This window comes from Pipistrellus kuhlii, unplaced genomic scaffold, assembly GCF_014108245.1.
Source record: "Pipistrellus kuhlii isolate mPipKuh1 unplaced genomic scaffold, mPipKuh1.p scaffold_m20_p_24, whole genome shotgun sequence".
NCBI lineage: Eukaryota > Metazoa > Chordata > Mammalia > Chiroptera > Vespertilionidae > Pipistrellus > Pipistrellus kuhlii.
Window position 1 is genome coordinate 9,484,380 of NW_023425523.1, and position 23,938 is coordinate 9,508,317.

Below are 23,938 nucleotides of genomic sequence, written 5' to 3' on the forward strand. Positions count from 1 at the left end.
CAACATGAAGCTCTCCACACGTATTATATATGTTTACATGAAACTTAACCCTCTCGGGATAGCCATTATGAGTTGGCAGTTGTGCTAAAACGTTATTTCGGTAAATACGCCATGGAAATTGATAGGAGGCGGCGAATGCCACAGTCATCACCAATGTCCACCATCTGTGTTCAAGCACTCACTTGATTGACTCTGCAAGTACATGAATAAACTTGGTACCATGTGTATATGCAAAATACTATTTTATCACTGTATCATTAAGTTCCCTATAAAACCCGAGGAATAATATTGCATGCTGATGGTTTGGGTCCTAGCACATCAGCACCGCTTGGTACATCCTGATTCTCCACCGGAAGGTGCTGTGTCCTGAGAAATTGTTGGTCACCAGCTGGTGCAAGGGAAAGTGACTCTGATTTGCGATGTTTCTTATGTGACAGAAGTGCCTTCCACGAAGGCATTGACTTGGGCTCTGTCTGGAGAGAGAAGAAAGGAAGCCCAGTGCCCGCTCTGGGGGCTCAGCCTGGAAAGCAAAGGATCTCTCTCTCTCTCTCTCTCTTTTTTTTTTTTATGGTAGAATTTGAGGATGAATTTTATTTTTTTTAAATTTATTTTTTTAATATTTTTTAAATTAAATTATTATCTGTGTATATATTTTAACATTGCCCCCCCTCCCATACATACCCTTCCTCTCCAGAGTTTTGTGTCCATTGGTTGTATTTATATGCATGCATACAAGTCCTTCATCATTTGCAGCAACCTGAATGGAATTGGAGAACATCATGCTGAGTGAAATAAGCCAGTCAGTGAAAGAGAAACACCACATGACCTCACTCATTTGTGGATAATAAAGAACATTATAGACTGATGAACCAAAGGGTCTCTCTTGAAGAGGAAGGAGGGGAGGGACCAGGACGCAGGGATGGGGAATGAAAACCACCACACACGGAGTCTGACATGTAACTGGTTTTATTTTGTGATAAGAATGGGTTCGTATAAATTTTATCTTAACTACTTTTAGGATGAAACGTTGAAAAGTACAAACAAAGTGTGCATTTTCCTTACTATGCCTAGTGAGGAATATGCAGTCATCTTATTGGTTATGGGCCTTCTCGTACAAACATATAGTATCACTCTTAGGAGAAATGTACACAGGGGAGGAGCGTAGTACCAGACAGTTAGGGATGGAGCCTCAGGGGTCCAATCGAAGGGTCATCATGCAGTCAATGGATTGGTCAAGGCCAAATTCCTCCAGCCACCTGCCGACAGCACACTCCACCTTTGGTTCCTTTCTGTGCAAGAATTGGGAGCTAGCCAATTTAATCGTCAGATGCCGTAATGGACTTGAGCATCATAGCTGATGGCTTACACTGAAGACTTTAAGTCTCTCTTGCCCTCAAACCCCTACCTCTCTCACCATCGTGTAAGTCAGCAAACGATGCTTCACACAAAACAGAAGAAACAAACAAAAAAATCTATTCCCAGAGAATGACGGAAGAATCCAAGGAAGAATTTATAAAAATAGACCAAAAGTGGGGGGTTGACCTATATATGGTATAAAAAGCTCGGTCCCCTTAAAAAGTTCGTCGGCCATTCAGAACCAAATGAGAAAGCGAGTCTCCAACTCACTGTCCCTTCTATTAGATATGATACAACCCAAGGGTCCTCAGAGTCTCAGAGACCGACCAGGGCCTGAAAGGCAGTTCCTTCCTCATCACTGAAGCCTGTTGGTCTGTGACGGCAGCTTTCTCCTTCCTTCCCCGAAACCCAATGGGCTCCACGGAGAAACAAGCGAGTGAGGCCTACGGCGCTCGGCAAGGGAGGTTATAAAAGATTCAAGCTGCTGGATCAAAGGTGACTCTCTCAGTAAGAGGGGCAGGTGTGGGGGTCCATGGCAAGTCAGACAGGTGGTCCCCCACCTGTGAATTAACAAATGGGGCCCCGGACAAGAGTCAGCAGCTAGAGTGACAGAATGTCACACATGACGAAAGGGGCTGGTGAGAGCGGCCACCTGAGAGAATGAAATGCAGAACGAATCAACAGCCTGCTTATGGGAGAGCAGAACGAATTCTTCTTGGCTCATGAACTTGGGCAGGACTGAAAAGCATCGTTTGTAGACACACTGGGGTTCTCTGTGCGGGGCCACAGGCAGATAAAGCAGGGAGGCCCTGGTGGACACTGCCAGCCACAGCAGGAAGGAAGACTTTTATTCACATCAAAACAGAGCAGGCAGCTCCCTATTAACGTCTACCCCCTGCTCATGACAGCACAGCACCAGGGAGATGCGACAGTGTGGCCACAGGACCAATGATGTGCCGACTCGGGGAGAAGAGGGGGTGGTGGGAGGGACTATCCTTTATCTTCTTACCTCCGGTGTTACCTAGAACACTCCTGCCCCTGACCAGGGTCAAGGAAGCTGCCAAGACCACAAACACAAAGAGCAGACTTAGGTGAGACGCATTTCCGCACCGAACATGAGGGTGTCGAGGACAGCGAGTCTGGAACTGTCCGTTGTCACCTACACGGTGACTCTCGGAAAGAAAAGTGTCCCTGATAAGCTTGCTAGTGACCTAAAAGGAGATGTCATGACTGCTTCCAAGGAAAGGCGATGGTGGCAAAGAGTAGCAAGGGCTGCCTCGTCGCTCCTCCCTTTCCAAAGGTCCGACTTTGACCCAAGAAAGCGAGGCCGAAGCTCCACTTCCTGCCCTTGAAGATCCCTGTGTTCGGCGAGAACCCACTGGGGGCACCAGGAACTCTGCCCATCCCGTGCGGAAGGAGGACTGGGGGAGTGGGCCCGTGATCAGAGAGAGAAGAGGGCTGCCCGGAGCCGAGGCCAGTTCCATTCTGGAAGGCGAGGGACTATCGCCTGAGACATTTTCTTCTGTGAGGACCGATGGGAGGAAAGGCTCAATACACAGACAGCTTGCTGGGTGAGTGAGGGGAGCCCCTGAGGGTTCTGCAGGGGGTGGGGGTGTAGGGGGAGGCATGGGGTTCCCAGGGGAGTCAGTGCACAGCCGGCCAGGGGGGATAGGCAGTGGGAACACTTATTGCATCAGGGAGTTCATCTCTTGGTTATTCCAACATTCTAAGTCTTTGTGTGTGTGTGTTTTTTTTTAAAGGGTCATAGTCCCCACACTGCCAAGGGTAAAACTGCACACCGGCCAGGCCCGCGAACAGAAAGACGGACTCTCACCCTCCCTCCCGAAAGGTTTCCACGAAGCCGTGCGTCCAGGCCAGACAACTCGGGGAGCCTCCGGAAGGGATCTCCTGTCCCAAAATCGGGTTGAAGGAAAAATAGTTTGCTCCTCTTCCAGGAATGCTGTCAGGCAGGAGGATGCCGAACGTCCGTTTCCAAAGAACCAGGAAGGTTTACGCCGAGAACCGTAACCAAAGCCACCCCGGGCGGCCCCCGGGGAGAGTGGAAGACGGGAGGGAAAAGGCAGTGAGTTACGTCCCAGGGCGGGAATGGTTCAAGGCCCAGAGGCCGGGCCGGTACCTTGCTGGTGTGGCTGCGACCACAGACAGGTGCCAAACTCAGAGCACCAAACGAAGTCAGAAGAATTGCCAGGGCTGAGAGGATGAGACAGGTCAGTCCGGCTAGAATTCCGGGGACCATTCCCCGTGGAATCTTCTCACGGACGGGGCGGGAGCCCCCAGGGCGGTACAACGCAGTCCCGGCGGCTGCAAGAACGTCTGAGCATCCGTCCGCCCGTTCTCCAAGAAAGAGAGTAAACATGGTCCCAAGTCTCGAATGCATCTTGCATTTCCACACACGTGGCTTGACGGGCAGGAGATGAGGAGGCGTGTGGCTCCCTCCCCGAGCCCTGCAGACACGCGCTGCCGCTGACAACGACGCCGATGGGCCAACGACGCCGATGGGCGGTGGCTGAAAGGTAAGGGAATCTCCTCTCCCGTGCCTCCAGAGATTTCTTCATTGCTCTCCCGGATGACCTTCATCTGTCCCCAGCAGCATTTACAACGGGCAGTTCGGTCCCTGCCCCGGAGGCGGGCTCTCTCACGCGTAAACCTGCATGTTGCTGCGTGCCGGCTCAGACATGTGGGTCCCCGGTCCCCGCGGGCCTCCTCCGGCGCCCCCGGGCGTGGGGCTGGTGGTCACGTCTGACCAGTCAGAAGCAGAGTGGGGCGACGAGCTTGACCACTGGTCGGGAGACTCCGGGGACGGGGTCAGGTAGGGATGCTCCCCCTGCAGGTGGCCGCTGTGGCTGGGCGTGCGCTCGGCGGCGTTGGAGGAGGCGTAGCTGTGCTGTGAAGGCGGGGTGGGGTACTTGCCCACGGAGGCCGGGAAAGGGTGGTAGGTAGGGAGGATGGTCTGAACGACCTGCCCGTCCTGCTGGGGCATCACGGCAGCGGGGAACGCCATGCTGGGCAGACGAGCCATCTCCGGGATCTGGTACATGGTGGGCATGGGGCCTGCAGCCGCCGGAGGGCAGCTGGACTGAGGCTGGGGCGCCCCGGCGGGCTGGGCAATCCCACCTTTGGGGATCAGCTGGAAAGTCACGATGGGGGGCAAGGGCTCTCGGGGGGCGGCCATATGCTTCCCTTCGGGCGGCCTGCTCTGGGGAGCGATGCCAGGAGGGGCGCCCTCAGCTGGTGCCAGGACCATCCCAAACATCTCGTTATACTGGCTCTCATTCATCTCCATGCGGTTCATCCAGTCTGCGGGGACGGGGACCGGATGCAGCCTACCCACGCTGCCCGCGCTGCCACTGCCCGGGGGCACCATGTGGTGGTGGGACAGCAGCTGGCTCACCGAGGGGAGCACAGTGCCGGGCCCGTGGGCCAGAGGCTGGATCTCGCGGAGGTTGGAGAAGGACAGTGCGTGCTGCGCGTGGACGGGGCCGGGGGCCGCGGCCGCAGCCAGCATGGAGTTGGGCGAGGCCTGCAAGAGGCCGGGGGAGGTGATCATGGGGGAGGAGGTGGCGTCGGACACGTAGGTGTGAGGGGACTCCAGGGAATCCACGGGGGACAGAGTCACGGAGCTCTCCGACAGCTGGGCCTTGTCGCTCAGCGACTTCTTCCTCCGGCCGCCCTTGGCCTCCTTGGCCTCCTTGGCCAGGTTAGGGAGGCTGGTGGGCACGGCGCCCTTGGCGTTGGGCCGCCGGGGCTTCTTGCCCATGGGAGTGTGCTTGAGGCTGAGGAAGGGGCGGCTGGGCCCGCAGAGGACGGGGGAGAGGGCGGAGGTCAGCACGGAGCCCGGGGGGCTCGGCGCCACGTTGTACTCGTCCAGCAGGCGCACGATGTCGTGGTGCATGCGCTCGCGGGCCACGTCCCGGGGCAGGCGGTCCATGTGGTCGGTGATGTCCCGGTTGGCGAAATGGTCCAAGAGGATCTTGGCGGCCTCGTAGCTCCCCTCGCGGGCAGCGAGGAACAGAGGCGTCTCCTCCTGCGGGGAAGGCCCACAGAGAGCACAGTTGAGTGACGGTAGAGAACAGAGCAATGCGTCTCCATCCTTTTACTATAACCCCGCCCGCCCTAGACATTTCCCCCAAACTGCCTCCCTGGGTGAAATTTTAATGCCACCGATAAACTGTCTCTGTATGTGCTAACGGGTTATCTATGCTTCGGGCGAAAGAGGACGACTATTTTACCCCAGCTCAGGAACCAATGCTGCCGTTAGGACGGGGTCTCTGCAGGTGGGATTGTGCGGACTCAAGCACGCCGCTGAGGCAGAGAGTCGTAAAAGGGCACTGAGCTCATCAAAGCAGGCGAACGAGTTAGAAATAAGCAAGGCAGCAGGGGAGAACCTGGAGCATGGGTGGAGCTGGGGAAACAGGGACAAGGAAAAGAGAGCGAGAAAGGACAGGCACAAAGAAGAACTAAGGAGGAGGAAGGGGGAAGGTGAGCCAGAGGGGGAAGCCTGACCTAACACTCAGAGGAAGAAAAGCAAACAGGCAAACACCTGGTGTCCAAGAACAGAGAAGAGCAGCAGGAAAGCAAACAAGAGAGGAAGTGAGCAAGAGCAGAGCAGGGCCCAGCAGAAGGGCCGTCAGAGACGAGAGAGGCAGTGAGGCTGCACCGAGTTATGTGCAGAACAGCCTGCAGCCGGCTGCGCACCGCGAGGGCAGAGACTCAGCCCCGGCCCTTCCCGGGGGAGCCTGGTGCCCTTCCTCAAGTTCCCGCCCAGCCTGGTCCCACCCCTGTCTGCACTGATCACAGGCGGAGCCTCGGGAGACAGGGAGGCCTCAGACGCTGGGCCTGCCTCCCTCCCGCTCGGAGCCCAGACCGCACCTTGTTGTCCTGCATGTCTCGGTTGGCCCCGTTTTTCAGCAGCAAAAGCGTCGCCTCCACGTTGTTGACAGCCGCTGCCCAGTGGAGAGCGGATTTTCCTGTAAGAGATACGCTGGTGTCAGCAGACTGCATAGAGGACCCGTCCCGCCCCTCGCATCAGGAAGTCAGTTCCCCGTGGGGTCCAAGGACCAAGTCCAAGCATCCCCCCCTTTCTTTGTTCTAGGAATACTGCGTGCAGGCTGCTCCGCCTCCAAAGGACCTCCCGGGATTGGGCCCATTTGTCTGTGGTGCACCCGCCCTCCACAGGGCAGAACCGACCCTGCTGCCCCGATGACAGTATTTATGCGCTACACGCCAGAATGCATTCTTAGGCCCTCTAACGGTGCCCCATCCCAGGGACTCCGGCTCCTGTCCTCATGAGAGTGGCACGCAGGCCAGGCAGCTCACACAGGCACACCTTTCACAGACTCGCTTCGAGGCCCTGAACAAACCCTCCCTATCAATTCCTTCCCATCTTCATCCACGCACCTCCCAATGGCTCAGCCCCTCCAGCTCAGCATGGCAAAGGAAAGACTGGATGGACAAATGAACCTTCAGTGGGTTTGGACCCGACACAGGTCTTTAGAGAACGCTCTGCCGGTCAGAATCCCAACCCCGCCGCGTCCTTACCGTGGTCGTCAACGGCGTTCACGTCCGCTTGGCAGTTGATCAGCTCGGCTACCATCCCCTCCACAGCCAGGCGCGCGGCCAGGATCAGGGGCGTGGTGCCGTCATTCATCCTGGCGTCCAGATCGGTCACTCGGTTGCGGATCAGGATCTGGAAGGGAAAGCACAGGGGACAGCGTCACCTGGGTGAACGGAATGACGCTGAGAGAAGAGCCCAGGGCGACGTAGCGGAAGCTGAGCTGTGAGTCCCTGGAGGGGGAGAAACGTCTTGTTCTTTTTGTGCCCAAGTCTCTACCAGGATCAATCAACAGATGTTTGTGGAATGAATGAATGAATGAATGAATGAACGAACAAACGAACGAACATGTGCTCGAGACAATGGCTCCAGGTAAAGTGAAGTCCCGCTACTTTCTAAAGAAAGAAGAGGGATGTGGGAAAATACCACCCCCTCCAGCATGGTGCACGGGATGCTTCCAGTGTCCTGAGAAGGGTACCATACAAGGGCATCCAGGAGCGCAATGTGACTCACGTAAAGAAAGCCACAGAGGAGCCCGTGGGAGCCCACGTGGCCAGGTAAACCTGTCGGCAGAAGCTGCCGCTAGCCAAGGCTTCATCACGGGCACCACTCCCCTCCCTCCGCTCCCCTGGGAGGCATTCTGGCTCCTCAGGAAACCACGTGATTCGCACTCAGAGCGCTGCTGTCGGCTCTACCACCGCCACCTGGCCACAGACAATGAGGTCAGTCCGCCTGCCTCCCCTTTCCGGCTTTCCCATCCAGCCAGCACGGCTCGGCCACCTGCTTTATTCTCGGAAAGAATCACTGAGTGAGTGTGATGGGATGCCAAACGCCTCAACAAGGAGAAGATGCCAGGGATCACGTTCTTTACCTGGAAGACACCTTGGGCATCAGCTGCCACCGCGGCGTGGAGCGGGCAGCGGCCCATGTTGTCCTGGGCGTTGGCGTCCGCACCCGCGTCCAGGAGACGCTTGGCGGCGTCGGCCCGGGAGTAGCGCGCAGCCAGGTGCAGGGCCATCTCGCCGGTCCGGTCCGTCTGGGCCTGCAGGCTGGCCCCCTGGTAGACCAGGTCGGTGATGATGTTGGCGGATGAGTCCTCGGCGTCTTCATCTTCCTCACTCAGGTCTGAGCTGCCTCCTCGGAGGGAAGCCAGCATCAGCGGGGTGCAGCCGTCTGCAGGAAAGGAGAAGCTGGGAGCTCAGAAGGAGAAAGGCACTCGTGGTCCGTGAGCCCCACTGCCGGAGAGCTCAACGTGAGGCACGTCCTTCGACTGGGAAGGATCCCTGTGCTTCTGGTGACGCCGGCCACCTGCTCTGCCTCTGGGAACGGCCCCCCAGGAAAGGGTAAGGAGGCAGCAAGAAGGGTTCTTCTCGAAGTTAAACAAGCTTTCTGGGCAAGTTTCTAAGGGCTATGTTATTTTTACATGGACAATTTAAAATATTCAGTGTTCACAGAGCTACAGGCACCGGAAGTTTCAGCCAAATGAATTCCCCATCCCTCTGCTTCGATATGATTTTTTTCCTGTTGTATTAAAAATCTATCTCGTCTTAGCCGGTTTGGCCCACAGACGGAAGGGCTGCAGGTTCGATTCCACTCAAGGGCATGTACCTCGGTTGCAGGTACAATCCCTAGCCCTGTTGGGGTGCCTGAAGGAAGCAACCTATTGACGTATCTCTGTCTCTCCCCCTCCTTCCCATTCGCTAAAAATCAATGGAAAAAATGTCCTGGGATGAGGATTAATAAACAAAAACAAAAACAACACACCCCAAACCCACACCCAAAACACCACAAAAAAGTAAATGAAATCTGTCTCATATAATCAGCCCACGTGCTTGCAAGCACGCTTGGACGTGAAGCGGTGCCAGATCCTACCCCCCAACACCCCTCTCCAGGGTCTGCTCTGTGAGTTCATGTCTGCGTGCCTGTATTCCTCAAGCATTTGTCTCCTCATGCTGACTCAGCGCCTGGGAAACTGGCTGGGGCACATCTCCAAGCAGAGCAGATATGGGAGGGACAACAGAGAACCCACACAGGCATGGCCTTGGGGGGGCGGGGGGTGCGGACCTGGGCCCCGGACGTTCACGTCCAGCACGTCCACCTCCTGCTCCGCCTGCGGGGGCGTGAGGGCCAGCGACGGGGTCCGGCGGATGTCTGCGGCCTCCAGGTGCTGCTGCGTCCACGGGCGCCGATCGATGGGGTCGTCTTCCGAGAGCAAAGCCTCGGCTTCAGCCTGCAAAGGGACGGCACGCTGGCTGTGAAGCTGCCCGCACCAGGAGCTGCGGGCGAAGCCAGTCCCGAGCGTCCCGCCAGCTTCCCCTCAGCCCCGCCTGGAACCTCAGATCTGCCTTCACAGCTCCTGCTCCCCTGTCCTGCTCACCGTCCAGCTCTCCCACCTCCACCGCCCAAACGCCAGCCTCAGCCTTAATACCTGACGTGTCTGCCTACCTAAATGCCATGTATAGGCCCCAAGATGCCATCTCCTTGCTTTTGGGCATTTGCTCCTGTTGCTCCCTGTCTGCCAGGTCTCTCCCAAGCCTCTGACTAACTCCTACCAGGGTCTCTGTCTGCCACGGTCTCTCCCAATCCTCTAACTTAGGGGTGTCGAACTCAATCAGAGAAGGGACCAAAATCTAAAATCCAGCCTAAATCATGGGCCGAATGGTTTACTGAACAGTCATAAACTGTCATTGTGATGGAAACGCAGCGGAGTGCAGTGATGACAGCGCGGTGTGGGCCACATTGCAAGGCCTGGCGGGACGGATTTGGCCCGCGGGCCTTGTGTTTGACACATGTGCTCTAACTCCTACCCTCCACCCCCCCTCGCCCCCCGTCAAATGCCTTTGGATTCCATCCCTCCTGTGGGCCCTGAAGAGCACTCTGCTCCCCTCTCCTTCCTGACCACGTGCGGGGCGCTCCCGGACGCCTGCACCCCAGTCTCTACCACCAGACAGACTGAGGTTCCCGAGAACAGGGGCTGCCGCCCTGTGCAAACAAGCGCCCGGCACAGAGCAAGCACCGGGGAAATATCTGTTGAGCAATAATAATTTATTTCAATTTTAAAAGCAGCCGCCTATTACTGAATATTTAGCATGAAATAAAAGGACTGCTGTATTTAATCCCCACAACAACTCACATGGAAAAGAATGATTAGTGTCCCTATTAACAGCATTATTTTACAAATAAGGGTAATTACACCCAGGGAGGTTAAATAGTTTGCCAGCTACCAAGCAGCAGAGTTTTGGACTTGACTGGACTGTGCTGCTCAGTGCATGCCAGTAACACTCGAGGTCCACCTCCTCATGCTGATTGAGAATCCCCACGGGACACACACATGTCCCAGCCACGTACAGCTATGGACCTTTCCACCTCAGCCCCAGCCCGAATGGCCTCTTACTTCTAAATGGCTTTCGTTCCTCGGTCCCCTACAGCCGATGGCCACTAAGCCCTCTAAATCCGACGGCCACTGGCTTCTTCGCTGTTAACCCCACCCTCCCTTCCAGTGGGGAAATGCCCGACAGAGCGAGGGTGAGATGGAGGCAGCAGGACACTGGATTTCCACACCTCAGTCCTTACTCGGCTTCCATCTAGGGCACTTCAGGAAGGAAGCAGGCTGGCTTTATTATTCTTAAGAGTTCTTATCGAAAACATACATAGGTCGTCCGAAGCCAGCCATGACCTAGCGATCCCTGCCTTTCATGACAGCCCGGGATAGCCGTTGCCCGAGCAACGTATAAAGAGGATCACTCCCATCTGGGACGCCCCTGCTCCCAAGGACGGAAACGGAAATGTGCCCCGCGTGAGGCCGATGGTGGCCAGCTCACCTTGGCTTTCTTTGGCTGGGGCCCTTCGTCGTCCACCCAGTGCTCACTGGTTCCAGAACCTATCAGGTTGGCCTCGGAGACTTGCGTTGAGAGGTTTCTGACAATCGCCGGGGTTAGGAAGGGAAAACAAGAGAAGAGGTATGTCACCAACGGGATCCGGAGGACTGCCACACCCGTCCCACCAGGACACACTCTCATCTCTATCCTCGCTTTTGGCCCACGAGGATGGGCAGCATTTTACGTTCCTTTACTTGAGTAAGCATCCTTTCTTTCCCGCCCATCAAGCGCTTACAACAAAGGTGTGTGCTTGCCCCGGCCAGTGTTGCCAAGTGGTTAGAGCACTGGCCCACATATGAAAGAGTCTCGGGTTCGATTCTGCTGGTCAAAGGCACGAACCTGGGGTGCAGGGTCTCTGGCCTGGTCAGGATGTGTGTGGGAGGCAACCAATCGATGTGTCTCTCCCATATCCATGTTTCTTTCTGTCTCTCTCTCTCTCCTCCTCCTCCCTCCCACTTCCTCTCAAAATTAACGGGGAAAGATACCCTCGGGTGAGGATGAACAAAACGGAACATAACGTGCGCCTCAGCACAGAAGCTGAGCACCAATGCGATGCGACAGGCACGCGTGCAGGTCGGAAGCACCGGCCTCTGGCTGCTGTTGCGCAGTTCTGGGATATCATTATCCTTAGCGGCGGTCACCAGGGATATTATTCCCAGGGGGCACCGGCGTGTGGCCACCGGAGCGGAAGGCGGCACCCCCCACGCCCCGCCTGCCTGCGCTGGCCCTGCCGGTCCCCGCGGGGCGCGGTGGCTTACTTCAGCCCCACGGCGTCCTGGCCCACCGGCTCCCGCCGCTTGTGGTTGCTGGACTCTCGGCGGAGGGTGAAGCCTTCGGGCAGCCAGAGGGAGCCGTGCTTCCGCTTCCGCTTGGCCAGGACGACCACCAGCAGCAGAATGAACAGGATGAGGACGACGGCGACGGCGAGGAGGTAGAGCAGCTGGGTGGGTTTGGGCTCCAGGGATTCACCTGGAAGTGCGAGCGACAGGGAAGGTGCCGATAAAACATCGACCGCCCCACTTCACGTTCACCCAGAGGGCCGCTGCGAGCTCCCAGCCCCCAAAGCAAAGAGCTCTGCAATGTGGAGGAGCGTGCCCTTCCCCTCTGTCCCCAGGTGACGCCCTCCCCCCCCCCCCCCACCTCCCCATCTTCCCCCAAAGCAGTGCTACTCACTGACGACAGACACCAGCGGGTAGGACAGCGTGCCCTGGATGGCGTGAGAGGCCAGGAGAGCTGCGGCTGCGTCCGTGGTCTTGAAGCACTGGTCCGAGTCTTGAACACACTGGCGGTTGTCGATTTCCAGAAACACCTTAGAGCTGTGGGTGCCCGGGGAGAGAGGAGAGAGGGGAACGAGTAAGACAAGCCTTCCTTGTCTCCTTCAGCGTCCGCCTCTCTGCTCCGTGGTGCTGCCTCTTCCAGAAAGCTCTCAGAAGTTAAACTATTTCTCCTTCAGATCCTACACACTGATTCCTGCCTAGGGGATGCCTCCCCTTCCTGGGCTGAGTCCCAGCCTCTGACCGAGGCAGCACACAGCTGAGACGCCGACGATGGATGCGAGAGAGGTGTCCCGCTAAAGGGGTGTGAAGCGACCTGGCGAGAGGTTGGGGAGCCCGGCACCTGAGGAGGCTTCCCTGCCTCTCGCCTCCTGCTCACGGTCCCCTTTACTCTCAGACGCAGATCCTGGGACCGTGCGCCTGTTTTACCTGGTGGCTGTGCTATCTGTCTGGGCTTTGCATTTCCATGGATTACCGGATGACTTCCTGTGTGTATCGAAGGGCTCAGCTTTATAAAATTAAGCTTTAAGACGCTCAGAGCACGGCCGACATGGCTCAGGGGTTGAGCATCAACTTATGAACCAGGAGGTCATGGTTCCATTCAGGGCACATGCCTGGATTGTGGGCTCCATCCCTAAGAGGGGGGTGTGCAGGAGGCAGCTGACCCATGATTCATCATTGATGTTTCTAGCTCTCCTTTTCTCAAGTCAATAAAAAACAAACAAACAAACAAACAAATAACAACAACTCAGAAACCCAAAACGTACCCAGCCACCTCCTGGTCTGGATCCTCGGGCAGCGACCGGCGTGCCAGCCTCGGCTTCTTCAGGGCGGCCGGCTTCTCGCCGTAGTAGGGGTAGACCATGAGGTGGCCCTGGGCGTCCCGCTTGATGCGCAGGTTGGTGTGCAGCAGGGTGCCCAGGGCCCGCAGGAAGCTGCGCGCGTCCTGCAGCAGCTGCTCGGGGGGCATCAGCACCACGATCACCAGGGTGCCCTCGGCCAGGTTCTCCGGCCGGTCGGCGGCGCAGTCCAGCCCGTCCCAGCCGCACTCCTCGCTGTTGCAGCCCTGGTCGCAGTGGTCGTCCCGGAAGTGGTCCGCGCAGTACTTGTCGTACCTGGGCGGGGAGGCGGGCCGGGGGGAGGTGCTCAGACGAGGCCGCAGCTCCATTCGGTTTCCCACTGGGAACGACGCTGGGTTTCTCCTACCCATCTCCTGTGGCTCCTGTCAGGCCCCACATGCCCCGTGAAGCCTTCCCTGGTCTCCCGCCCCTGCCGTCTTAGAGCACAGAGTAGGGGGCATGCCCTCAACGAGAGACATCAGTGCTCACTGTGCCACGCGGGCTAGGGGCCCTGGCAGCTCACCGTGTTTTTAAGTCAAGTGTACAAACAAGATGGAGATCAACCTGCCTCGTGTTGCCTCTATTTCTGTCTGCATCGCCCTGGCGAGGGAACCAGGGGCATCGGAAGGAGGTAACCCTCGAAGGTGCCTCCAGAACCTGGATACGTAGCTCCGAGCCATCAAGACCGTGTCCATGTGGCCTCTATCCCTCCCAACCCACACTGAATCCCAGCTATGGAAGGTGGGCCGGGGGGGTGTGTGTGTCCCGCACAGGAAACCACATCTCACTTGTACGGCCTCTTTCAAATACCAGGAAGGGGAAACCGAGTCCTGGAACCTAAATGCTGCACAGACCACTACATGGGGCAGTCACTCCATCCGGCACGAGCTGCCACGCTTGCTTAGCCAGCGCCGAGGCGATAGGAAGCGCTGGGTGTGCTTTGGCAACGTAACCCCTGGGTCTCGGTTCCCTCACCCGTGAAAGACCCACACGCCTCCCTAGGCTGTGGAAAACTCATCAGAGGCAACGAGACGGGATAGCTAACGGGAGAGTCTCCCCGTGAACCGCAGAGCGCCCCGGAGCTGCGAAGCCAAGACCAGGAGCGGGCTGCCCGGCCTGACCTAGCTCCGCTTCCCGACAAGCCCGGCTGGGGAAGGAGTGGGTGAGCAGGCAGAGGTACAGACCTTTCCATCCGTCCCGCAGGCAGGTTAACGTGGGAGAGGCTCTGCCCGAGAGTGGCCAACGCCACTTCCAAAAGGCATTTCCCCAGGAGGTCACGAGAGCCGCAGGTGAGAAGGCAGAAATAGGCAGAGAGAGGGTGGCGGTGCCATGAGCATCCCGGGACCTCTGCCGGCCAGGCAGCGCCGCGGTGGGACGAGGCCGGCGCCAGGGAGCAGGGGGCCTCGGGCACCAGTCTGAAAGCGGAGGCGGGTCGGGCGGAAGCGCTGGAGTGGTTAGGAGCGAGAACAGGAAACCGAGGTGTGTTAGTGACAGTCTCCCTCGGCTGCGAGGGACCGGGAAGCCTTACTTGCACGTCTTGCTGCTCCCCTGGCACTCAAAGTTGTCGAAGAGGCACTCGGCCGTGTTGCACAGCTCGTCGCACTGGTTGTTGATGTAGTCCCAGCAGGGCAGCGGAGAGGAGCAGTTGGCCCAGGGGTTCTCCATGGTGAGGGAGCAGTCGCCCCCGTCCCACTGGCAGGCGTGGCTGTTGCAGCCCTCGTCGCAGACGCCGTCCCGGGCTTTGTCGGCACAGTACTGGCGGTGGCAGGTGGCAGGTGGGGTGCTGGTGGGGGCCGCGTGGAGCTCGCAGCGGCCACCCCGGAACGGCGGGGGGCACTGGCAGGAGTAGTACGGGGGCTGGCGCTGCGGGAGGCAGCTTCCCCCGTGCTGGCAGGGGCTGCTGGCACAGCCCAGCTCGCACTCCTGGGGGTTGGGGCAGAAGCAGCGGGGCCCCGAGGGCGTGTGGACGCACTGCTCCCCTCGCCGGCACTTCACGTGCCCACAGCTGCTCTGGCATCTCGCCCCGGAGAACCCCTGCGGAAACCAGGGAACAGATGAGGCTGTGGGATGGATTCTGGAGGGCAGGTCCCATGTCCCCTCCCGAGCCTTCGGCCACACCGCTAGGGAGGCAAGGGCGAGACACCTCAGATTCCTCCACACAGCCAACGGGGCCAACTTGCAAGAAGGGACCTCTTTGAGTCCACCCGTGGGGCGATGTGGGCTCTACCCACTTAAGGTCACGTCCAAATGAAGCCCACAGGTTGTGATGGGACAAGACGCAGGTGACACTGTATCCGTTAGCACCTTTCCTAACCATCGTCCTCGCTTATTAAGGCCTTTGGGGAGTGTGGGAACCACTTCCGGAGTCCTGGGTAAATACACTTCCCCATGGCAGTCATCCCTGCGCTTCCTGCACAGCCCCAGCTCAGGCGCCTGCAGAGGCTTCCCCTCGGTGCTTCCACACAGGGATCTCTGCCTAAGGGAGATGTCAGCCTCTGCCAGCGGCAAAGGGGGTCTGCCCAGCAGATGGCTAAAACAGGCTTCCTTCTAGCTTAAGAAGCAGCTTGCTCCCAAACAGCCCCTGCGGAGGAATGCCAGCGAAGTTGCGTTTCCAACCAACTCTGCCCCCAGCGGGGCAGCGAGCAAGACCACGGCCAGCGCAGCGCCCGCAGCCAGAGACAGCGGTCCTCTCTGCGGGGAGCACCCCCCGCTGCGTGCAGGGTCCCTGGGTGCTCCCGGAGACCCACAGGCGCAGCGTAGGGCGCTCGCTGTGTCAGTATCCCAGCTCTACACGGAAAACCCAAGCTCTTCCTCCTAAGGGAGCTGAAACGGAGAACCCTGAAAGCCTCCCTGCAGCGTGGGGAGACCAGGCTACGCTCGGCCCGGCCGGACCGTATGACGGCAGCATGCGCCTTCCGGAGGCAGCACGGCACTTACCGGGGGACAACGGCAAATGAAACCGTCGGGCATGTTGCTGGCCACGGCACAGGTCCCTCCGTTCAAGCAAGGCACCTGGGGGCACACGTCGACGAAGGTTTCGCAGTGACGACCTCAAAGCAGAACATGAAAAGGAGCTTTAGGAGGCAGAAGTGCAAGTTACTGAGCAGAGCCCAGGGTCAGAGGTCAGAGGTCAGAGGTGGGGCGGGAGGTACGAGCGCTCAGGTCTCCGCCACAGAGACAGGGAGAAGCACACGCCGGCCTCAGGGTGCCTGACCCACCCCCTCACCTGTCTCATCTCCACTACAAACAGGCCTGGCCTACATTCCCACCTGACTCACAGAACAGGACGGACATGAAAAGTGACTCTAAGACCATCACCCAAAAAAGAAAAAAGGAAAACGACACAGCTTTTTAGTGAAGGCATTTAGCTTTCATAAGGCAAAGGAAACATGAGCAAAACTGTTCACTGCATTTTGTTAACATCGTCTCCTTCATAGGAAAGACTACCCCAGACCAATATAGATAAGTGCTGATTTGCAATTTATAGAGAATTTTCATCCATAACATCTCTTTTCAATCATTTTTTTTTTTAGCCTTTCTGAAGCCTGATTGGTGCTGCTTTAAAATACAGCTTAACTTTCCAGGGCTCATTTCCCCACTGGTATTTTGCTCGGAGGAAAAGAGCCCTGTGGATGGATGCTGGTGATGAACACCACTGAGCTGTGCACTTAAAAGTGGTTAAGATGGTAAACTTTATGTGTATTTTATTGCAATAAAGAAATGTGATTTTGGCCCTAACCAGTTTGGCTCAGTGGACAGAGCGTCGGCCTGAGGACTCAAGGGTCCCAGGTTCGATTCCAGTCAAGGGCATGTACCTTGGTTGCGGGCACATCCTCAGGAGGGAGTGTGCAGGAGGCAGCTGATTGATGTTTCTAACTCTCTATCCCTCTCCCTTCCTCTCTGTAAAAAATCAATAAAATATATTTTAAAAACTGTGATTTTGCTCAATTACTCCCAACATTCTATCAATATTTTTTTTGTATCTCTGCTACATAAATGTATATATACTACAAATGTGTGTGTATGTAGCATATATACAATATATGGGATATACATAAAATCAATGTATAGCAGAAGAGAAAATGTGGAGATTATAGACTGAGTATAGAATCGATAGAGCACAGACCTCAGAAGAAATTGGGCCCTGACTGGAGCTGGTCTAGCTTTCCTGCCTGAGAAAAGCTCCCTCAGGTGTGGGCAGGCCCCACGGGCCTGGCCTCCTCCTGCAGAAGCCTCACCTGTGAAGGCGCTGCGGCAGACGCACAGGTAGTCGTTGGTGAGCTGTATGCAGTCCAGGCTGCCCTCCGAGCTGCACGGGTTGGACAGGCACTCGTTGATGTCCCCCTCACACCGCTCTCCGGCAAAGCCAGGCAGGCAGCGGCAGCTGTAGCCCCCGATCTTATCCACACACTGACCGCCGTTGAGGCAGTGGGGCCCCTTGGCACAGTCATCAATGTTCTCTTCACAGAGCAGGCCTGGGGGGAGAGGAGAGCGAGAATTAGGACCATTCTGGGAACCCTGCTCTCTTGCAAGGGAAGGTCCCCCCGGCTGCCATTTCGAAGTCAATCCGGTCCTCTCCTCCATCTGTGGAGAGACCTCTTAGGCAAAGTACACTCTTGATCCACGACGGCCACCATTCTTCTGGGGACCAGTGACAGCAAAGGAAAGAGTGTGCTTAGGGCTTCAGAGGTGCGCTCCACGCAATGACAGTCCCCAGCGAGCAGCTGGTTCTGTGTGTCTCACCTGAGAGACGAGGACACTGGAGCTCCCGATTCAAAATATAAAAACTGTTCCAAAGAGAACATAACAATAACTGCATAGACTACAAGCAGGTAAAAATATTGGTAAGAATTGGATCTAAACTTTGAAAGATTTTTTTTAAAGTTTCATACCCACTGACTATTCTTCTGGACAATAGTTTAAGTGTGCTAGTTTCTTATATTAAAAAACAGAGGGAAAATATCCTGTTGAGACCTCAACGGTTATTTTATTTAAAGCAGAACTCATTTACTGTACAATAGATGCAAATGAGCCATCCAGCAGAAATATCTGTAAATGCTTTTGAGAAAAGAACATAAGAAATCAATGACTATTCTAGAAATGACTCCATAAGCAACAAAAAAAAAAAACCTACAAAAGAAAGGGAAACAGTTTTGAGTTCCTACTGGTTGAATGTGTAGCGTACATGAGTGTGAGATGTAGTATTAAAAAGAAAGAGAAATGTAAGAAAAGACCTCATTTTCAATAGCAACAGCAAAAGATAAAATATCTACGAATGTGAAAACTTTAAAATGGTCATGCAAGACACAGGAGATGAATAAATGAAGATTTCTCATCATAAAGATGTCAGATTTTTCTATACACATTTAGAAATTTAATGTGACTCCAATAAAAATAACAACAGGATTTTTAAATAGACAGTCTGATGCTAAAATCATATGGGAAAAAACAAAAACAAAAACAAAAACTATGACCATAGCCCAGAAAACTCTGGAAAAGAAGATCCATAAGAATTAAAACCTCGCCGACCGGTTTGACTCAGTGGTAGAGCGTCAGTCTGTGGACTGAAAGGTCCCAGGTTCGATTCTGGTCAAGGGCATGTACGTTGGTTGTGGGCACATCCCCGGTAGGGGGTATGCAAGAGGCAGCTGGTCGATGTTTCTCTCTCATCGACGTTTCTAGCTCTCTCTCTCCCTTCCTCTCTGTAAAAAAAATCAATAAAATATATTAAAAAAAGAAAGAAAAAGAATTAAAACCTCTAGGGTAGTACTGATAAATTCACAAAACAAAACAGGAAAGTCCAAGAAAAAACTCCCAAATATACAGGGGATTGAGAGATAGATAAAGGTGCCATTTTAAGTCATTGTTTAAAGATAGAATGCTCAGTGAATTCTGTTGGGAAAATCAGTAGCCATTAGGAAAAAGCGCAATGGTTAGCCACCCGGCCCCTCCTTAGGCTTATGAATATCGGTCAATAGTTTCCATCCATTCATTTCCCCACCTTAGGGGGACAAGACTTGGCAGGTTTAAAAAAAAAAAGATACATCATCTGGTAAATGGGAATTATTTACTCAAGGGGCCACTGGCTGTTTTCCCTCGAAGCTCCAAGAAATCTCGCCACGAGGCTAATGTTGTTGCAAAATTCTATGATTTCCACATTCTGTGTTTCATGGAACATCAGATGTCAGCAAGACCCAGACAGCGCTAAGGACATGAGTCAGAACCTCAGAGCCAGGCAAGAGCTGAGAGAATGAAATGGCCGAGTTACCAGAATTCAGACCATGTAATATCTGATTTTTAACCCCCTCTCCTCAACATTAAAATTGCATTTGTAACTTAGAGAATGCCCCGGACAGAGAATGGACAAGGCTGATTTCCTACCGCGGGTGCCTGGTGGGCAGGAGCACTTGAAGTGGTTCACGAGGTCGACACAGGTGCCCCCGTTCTGGCACGGCTGGTTCTGGCACTCATCCACCTCGTACTCGCAGTTGACACCCTGGTACCCTGGGACGCACTGCCGGGGGCAGACAGAAGGACAAGAAATACGGGACCATCGTTAGAAACAGACCACGCGCAAACGAGATCTGCCATGATATCGTGACCTCTGCGGTTCCCCCCCCTCCCCTCCCTGGTCCTGGCTCCGGCATGTTTCTCTGACATCACCCCCCTCCCAACCTTCATCCTGAGCGGGGCTGACTGCCGCCCACCAGCATCGACCTCTCCCGCTGAAAAAGCCACCGTAACGGATGGCAAGGACTGGATACTGAGGGATGTTTCAGACGGGATCCCTGTGCAAAACTCCTGTCCCTCCTGTGGGCGGGTGGTCCCATCTTTAAAAGATGCATTCCCTTGTATGGGATGAAGATGCTATGACTGAGCCAAGTCGTCTGTGTGGATGGTGGTAAAAGGTATTACATTTATTCATCTCCAGGCTCAGGCGGTGAATACTGGCTCGGAATGTTAAAACGAGCAGAGGCAACCCCGGGGAAGTGAGGTGGCTCCAGACCTCTGAAGATATCTTACTACAGCTATGCTAACTTATGGCACAGGGGCCTGAAAGGAACACGTTTATACTTTCACAGGAAATGCTGGAATGGCGCTTGGTTAAAATGTGCAGAAATAAGACATATGCAGCTAAATTCAATACGCTAGTGCTCGCAATAGCTGCACCATCTTCCGGAAGGACTCCGCCGTGTGCCTGCCTCTGACTCACCTCACATCGGTATCCACCAACGAAGTCCCTGCAGGTGGCCCCGTGTTGGCAGGGATTGGACAAGCACTCGTCCAGCTGCTGCTCGCAGTAGCTCCCGGTGTAGCCCAGGGGACACTGGCAGTGGTGCGAGTTGCCAGCATTGATGCAGACGCCCGAGTGCTGGCACAAGCGGTCGGGGGTCAGCCCTGGGGAACGGGCGGAAGAAGACGTGTCACAGAAGACACAGGGCGTGTCAGGTTCAGACCAACTCTGAGCAAACTAATCAAGCAGGTGGACACATCGGATTTTATTCCCGACTCATTCAGGGCCCTTGACACTGGAAATGTGTTGAAAATAAACAAGCCCTGAAAGTGGTACATGCCTTTGTTGCACTTAAAATACATTTCTTGGTTTTATGAAACTATAGTGACATACAACATTGTATGAGTTTTAGGTGCACACCATGATAATAATTCAGCATTTATATATATATATATATATATATATATATATATATATATATATATATATATATAATGATCACTATGATAAGTGTAGTAACCATCTGTCACCATACAAAATTATTATGATGTTATTGACTCTATTCCCTAAGCTATAAACTACATCCCCATGGCTTTTTTTAAATTTTATAACTGGGAGTTTGTACCTCTTAATCCCCTTCATGTTTTTAACCCACCACCCCTCCAGCAACCATCAGTTTGTTCTTTGTATCCGTAAGTCTTTTTCTTTTTTAGGTTCCACATCTAAGTGAAACCATATGAAAAGACAATCTACTGAGTGGGAGAAAATATTTGCAAGTCATATACCTGATAAGGGATTAACATCCAAAATACATAAATAATTCATATAAATCAACATTAAAAATTTTATTTTTAAAATGAGCAGAGAACCTGAATAGACATTTCTTCAAAGAAGACATAGAGATGGCCAACAGACATATGAAAAGATGCTCAAGATTACTAATCACCAGGAAAAGGCAAATTAAAACCACAATGGGATATCACCTCACACCTGTCAGAATGCCTATTATCAAAAAGTCAACAAATAACAAGAAATAACAAGTGTTGGCACAAACGTGGAGAAAAGGGAGTCCTTGTGCACTGCTGGTGGGATTGTAAACTATGAAGGTTCCTCAAAAAATTAAAAATAGCCTAACCGATTTAGCTCATTGGATAGAGCATTGGCCTGCGGACTGAAGGGTCCCAGGTTCGATTCCAGTCAAGGGCATGTACCTTGGTTTCGGGCACATCCCCAGTAGGGAGTGTGCAGGGGGCAGCTGATCGATGCTTCTCTCTCATCGATGTTTCTAGCTCTCTATCCCTCTCCCTTCCTCTCTCTATAAAAAAAAAAAAAAAAAAATCAATAAAATATATTTAAAAAAATTAAAAAATAGAACTACCATATGGGTATTTATCCAAAGGAAATGAAAACACGAATGTGAAAAGACATATTCACCACTATGCTCATCACAGAATTATTTACAACAGCCAATATATATAAATGTTGAATTATTATCATGGTGTTATTTACAACACCAAGCTAGGTGTCCATTGACAGACGAATGGATAAAGAAGAGACGTACAAATACATTTCTTTTTTGGAATCTCTAGGTCTGTACCTCTGCCCTTTCATCTCAGGCCCTTTTGCCAGAGCCTTGCCCCTCCCCCACTACTGCCTGCCCTCCCCTCTCAGCCCACAATGACAACGCCTGCCCTAAATGCCACCGGCCAGTCAATACTTCAGGGAGTGGCCCTTGGGCCTCAGGGGCAGGGCTTACCTCTTCTCTTGGCCGCCACCTCACAGGAGACGTTGGGCACGTCACAGTAGGCACCAGCCCACCCCGGTGGGCACAGGCACCAGGAGCGCGCTTTTTCCTGCATGCAGGTGCCTTTGTTTTTACATGGAGACCGACTGCAGAGGTTCACCAGGGTCTGAAACAGAGGCACACACACGTCAACACCCACACACCGGAAACGAAGAGAATAGTTTACACTACCTTGTAAGAAATCAAAGAAAAGCACGTTAATTAATTTTTTCCAAAAGCTCTCACCCACTCTGCCGGCATGGCTGTGGCTGAGCATCCACCTATGAACCAGGAGGTCATGGTTCGATTCCCGGTCAGGGCACGTGCTCAGGTTGTAGTCTTAATCTCCAGTATGGGAGGCGGCAGATCGATAATTCTCTCTTATTATTGATGTTTCTATCTTTCTCTCTCTCCCTCCCTCTCTGAAGTCAATTAAATGATATTAAATAATAAAAAAGCCCTAACTCAAGCCTTAAACTAGATCCAGTGTTCTCAAATAACCTAATAATTTCATATAGTCCAGTTCCTCTTAGCTCTGCTATCTAAACAGTTCTTACCAGAGAAATTGAAGAATATGAGGAAGCCCGTTAGGTTAAGCTATTCCCTACATCATGATTATGTCTGGATATAGGATAATGCTGTATAGCTAGAAGGCAAGCGTCAAGCTGTCAGACAACTACATGTCTCCCTGTGCCAATCCGGTGCCAGGAATCCACGGGGGTCTCGAGCAAACCTGCCTGAGGTGAGAATGATCTGAAAGCCTGTTCATAAGCCTAAAAGCTGCCAAACAGCTTGTTTTGAGCGGAGAAAATCAGGCTTATGAAAAAGTGAGGCAAAGAGTACCAGCAGAGTTGGGCCTTTCTCAATAGTCTCACGTGGCCTCTGGGAGAGGGGCAAGTCCACAATGCAGAAGTCTGTGAAAGGAGGGGCCGACAGGCGGAGGGCAGAGTGCTCCACCAGCATTTATAACCTCACCCCGGGAGAATGCGCAGAAACCCAACGAGAATGTCCCCTGGCCCTCAGAACCCGCAGGAGGCTGTTTAATATGCAGAGGCGGTGATACGTACACGTCCAGCATGGACAGGGCCTTACTGAAGGGCACCTGTAAGTCTCGTTAAATGTGGCCGTTCATTCCCAAATTCTTTAGAGTTCTGCGATGCTATCATTTTGCCACGGCTTTAAGAGGTAAAACAGCATACAATGACATGCAGTGCCCGGTATGCAACCTTGGGAGAGTTGGCCTGACTTGGTCATGAAATGAAAGGCTAGACTGGTTGGTGCTGAGGGGCCCTTCCTAAGAGTCCAGAAAAATGGACACTAAGGGGTTTGCGTTTAAAAGATGTGTGAATCGCTTGGCTTGAGGATATCACAACAAGGTAAGACCTGACACTTATCCCCTTAGATATGATACCTGACCTTTAAAGTTTTAATTTTTTAATTGTTCTTTTTTCTTTTCTTTCCCTTTCTGCATTTCCAATGTAAACAATATCTATGGGCTTACTTCCCACCTGTCCTTGTTTGCAGTCCTCAGTCTGTAAACAACAATTGTATTGTTAATCTGTATAATCTTGCCAGTGCCGCTATTTTGGAGTTTACTAGCTACAAAGACGTTAACCTGATTTACCTCAGGGACATCCCTGAGACCTGGCATTTTCTCTTTCAGGAGGGGCTTATGCACCTAGAAAGGAAATAGGTACAGAACTTGGTTGCTCTGAGGAAGCTGAGTGAGTGGGCGGGGACTTAATTACCTGACAGTTTTTCCCCGTGTAGCCCAAAGGGCAGGTGCAGCGGTAGGTACCCAGGCCGTCCACACATGTTCCTTCATTCAGGCACGGGTGAGAGTCGCATTCATTGATCTCATGGACGCAGTATGGGCCGGTGAAGCCCACAGGGCACAGGCAAGAGAAGGAGTTAATCCCGTCGACACACGTGCCGCCATTGAAACAGGAGCTGAGGAGCAAACAGGGAGGGCGCCATCAGCGGGGTGATCCGGGCCTCTGAC

The 23,938-nt window shown here is 53.8% G+C and overlaps 1 protein-coding gene across 3 annotated transcripts in view; it reads right to left on the reverse strand.

Annotated features, from left to right (window-relative positions):
• Nucleotides 1–950: 950 nt before the first annotated feature.
• Nucleotides 951–23,938, reverse strand: part of NOTCH2 (notch receptor 2) — a 133,462-nt gene continuing 110,474 nt past the window's right edge. For all 3 annotated transcript variants that reach the window (XM_036452551.2, XM_045586972.1, XM_036452552.2), the window contains 16 exons: nucleotides 23,685–23,886; nucleotides 21,910–22,063; nucleotides 20,133–20,317; nucleotides 19,301–19,433; nucleotides 17,158–17,394; nucleotides 15,857–15,969; nucleotides 14,448–14,953; nucleotides 12,848–13,195; nucleotides 11,980–12,122; nucleotides 11,565–11,775; nucleotides 10,750–10,846; nucleotides 8,993–9,158; nucleotides 7,800–8,101; nucleotides 6,916–7,063; nucleotides 6,247–6,344; nucleotides 951–5,401 (listed from right to left, as the gene is read on the reverse strand). In XM_036452551.2, coding sequence (XP_036308444.1) covers nucleotides 4,013–5,401; nucleotides 6,247–6,344; nucleotides 6,916–7,063; nucleotides 7,800–8,101; nucleotides 8,993–9,158; nucleotides 10,750–10,846; nucleotides 11,565–11,775; nucleotides 11,980–12,122; nucleotides 12,848–13,195; nucleotides 14,448–14,953; nucleotides 15,857–15,969; nucleotides 17,158–17,394; nucleotides 19,301–19,433; nucleotides 20,133–20,317; nucleotides 21,910–22,063; nucleotides 23,685–23,886 — 4,432 coding nt within the window. In that variant the 3' untranslated portion in view covers nucleotides 951–4,012. The remainder of the gene's footprint in view (nucleotides 5,402–6,246; nucleotides 6,345–6,915; nucleotides 7,064–7,799; nucleotides 8,102–8,992; nucleotides 9,159–10,749; nucleotides 10,847–11,564; nucleotides 11,776–11,979; nucleotides 12,123–12,847; nucleotides 13,196–14,447; nucleotides 14,954–15,856; nucleotides 15,970–17,157; nucleotides 17,395–19,300; nucleotides 19,434–20,132; nucleotides 20,318–21,909; nucleotides 22,064–23,684; nucleotides 23,887–23,938) is intronic.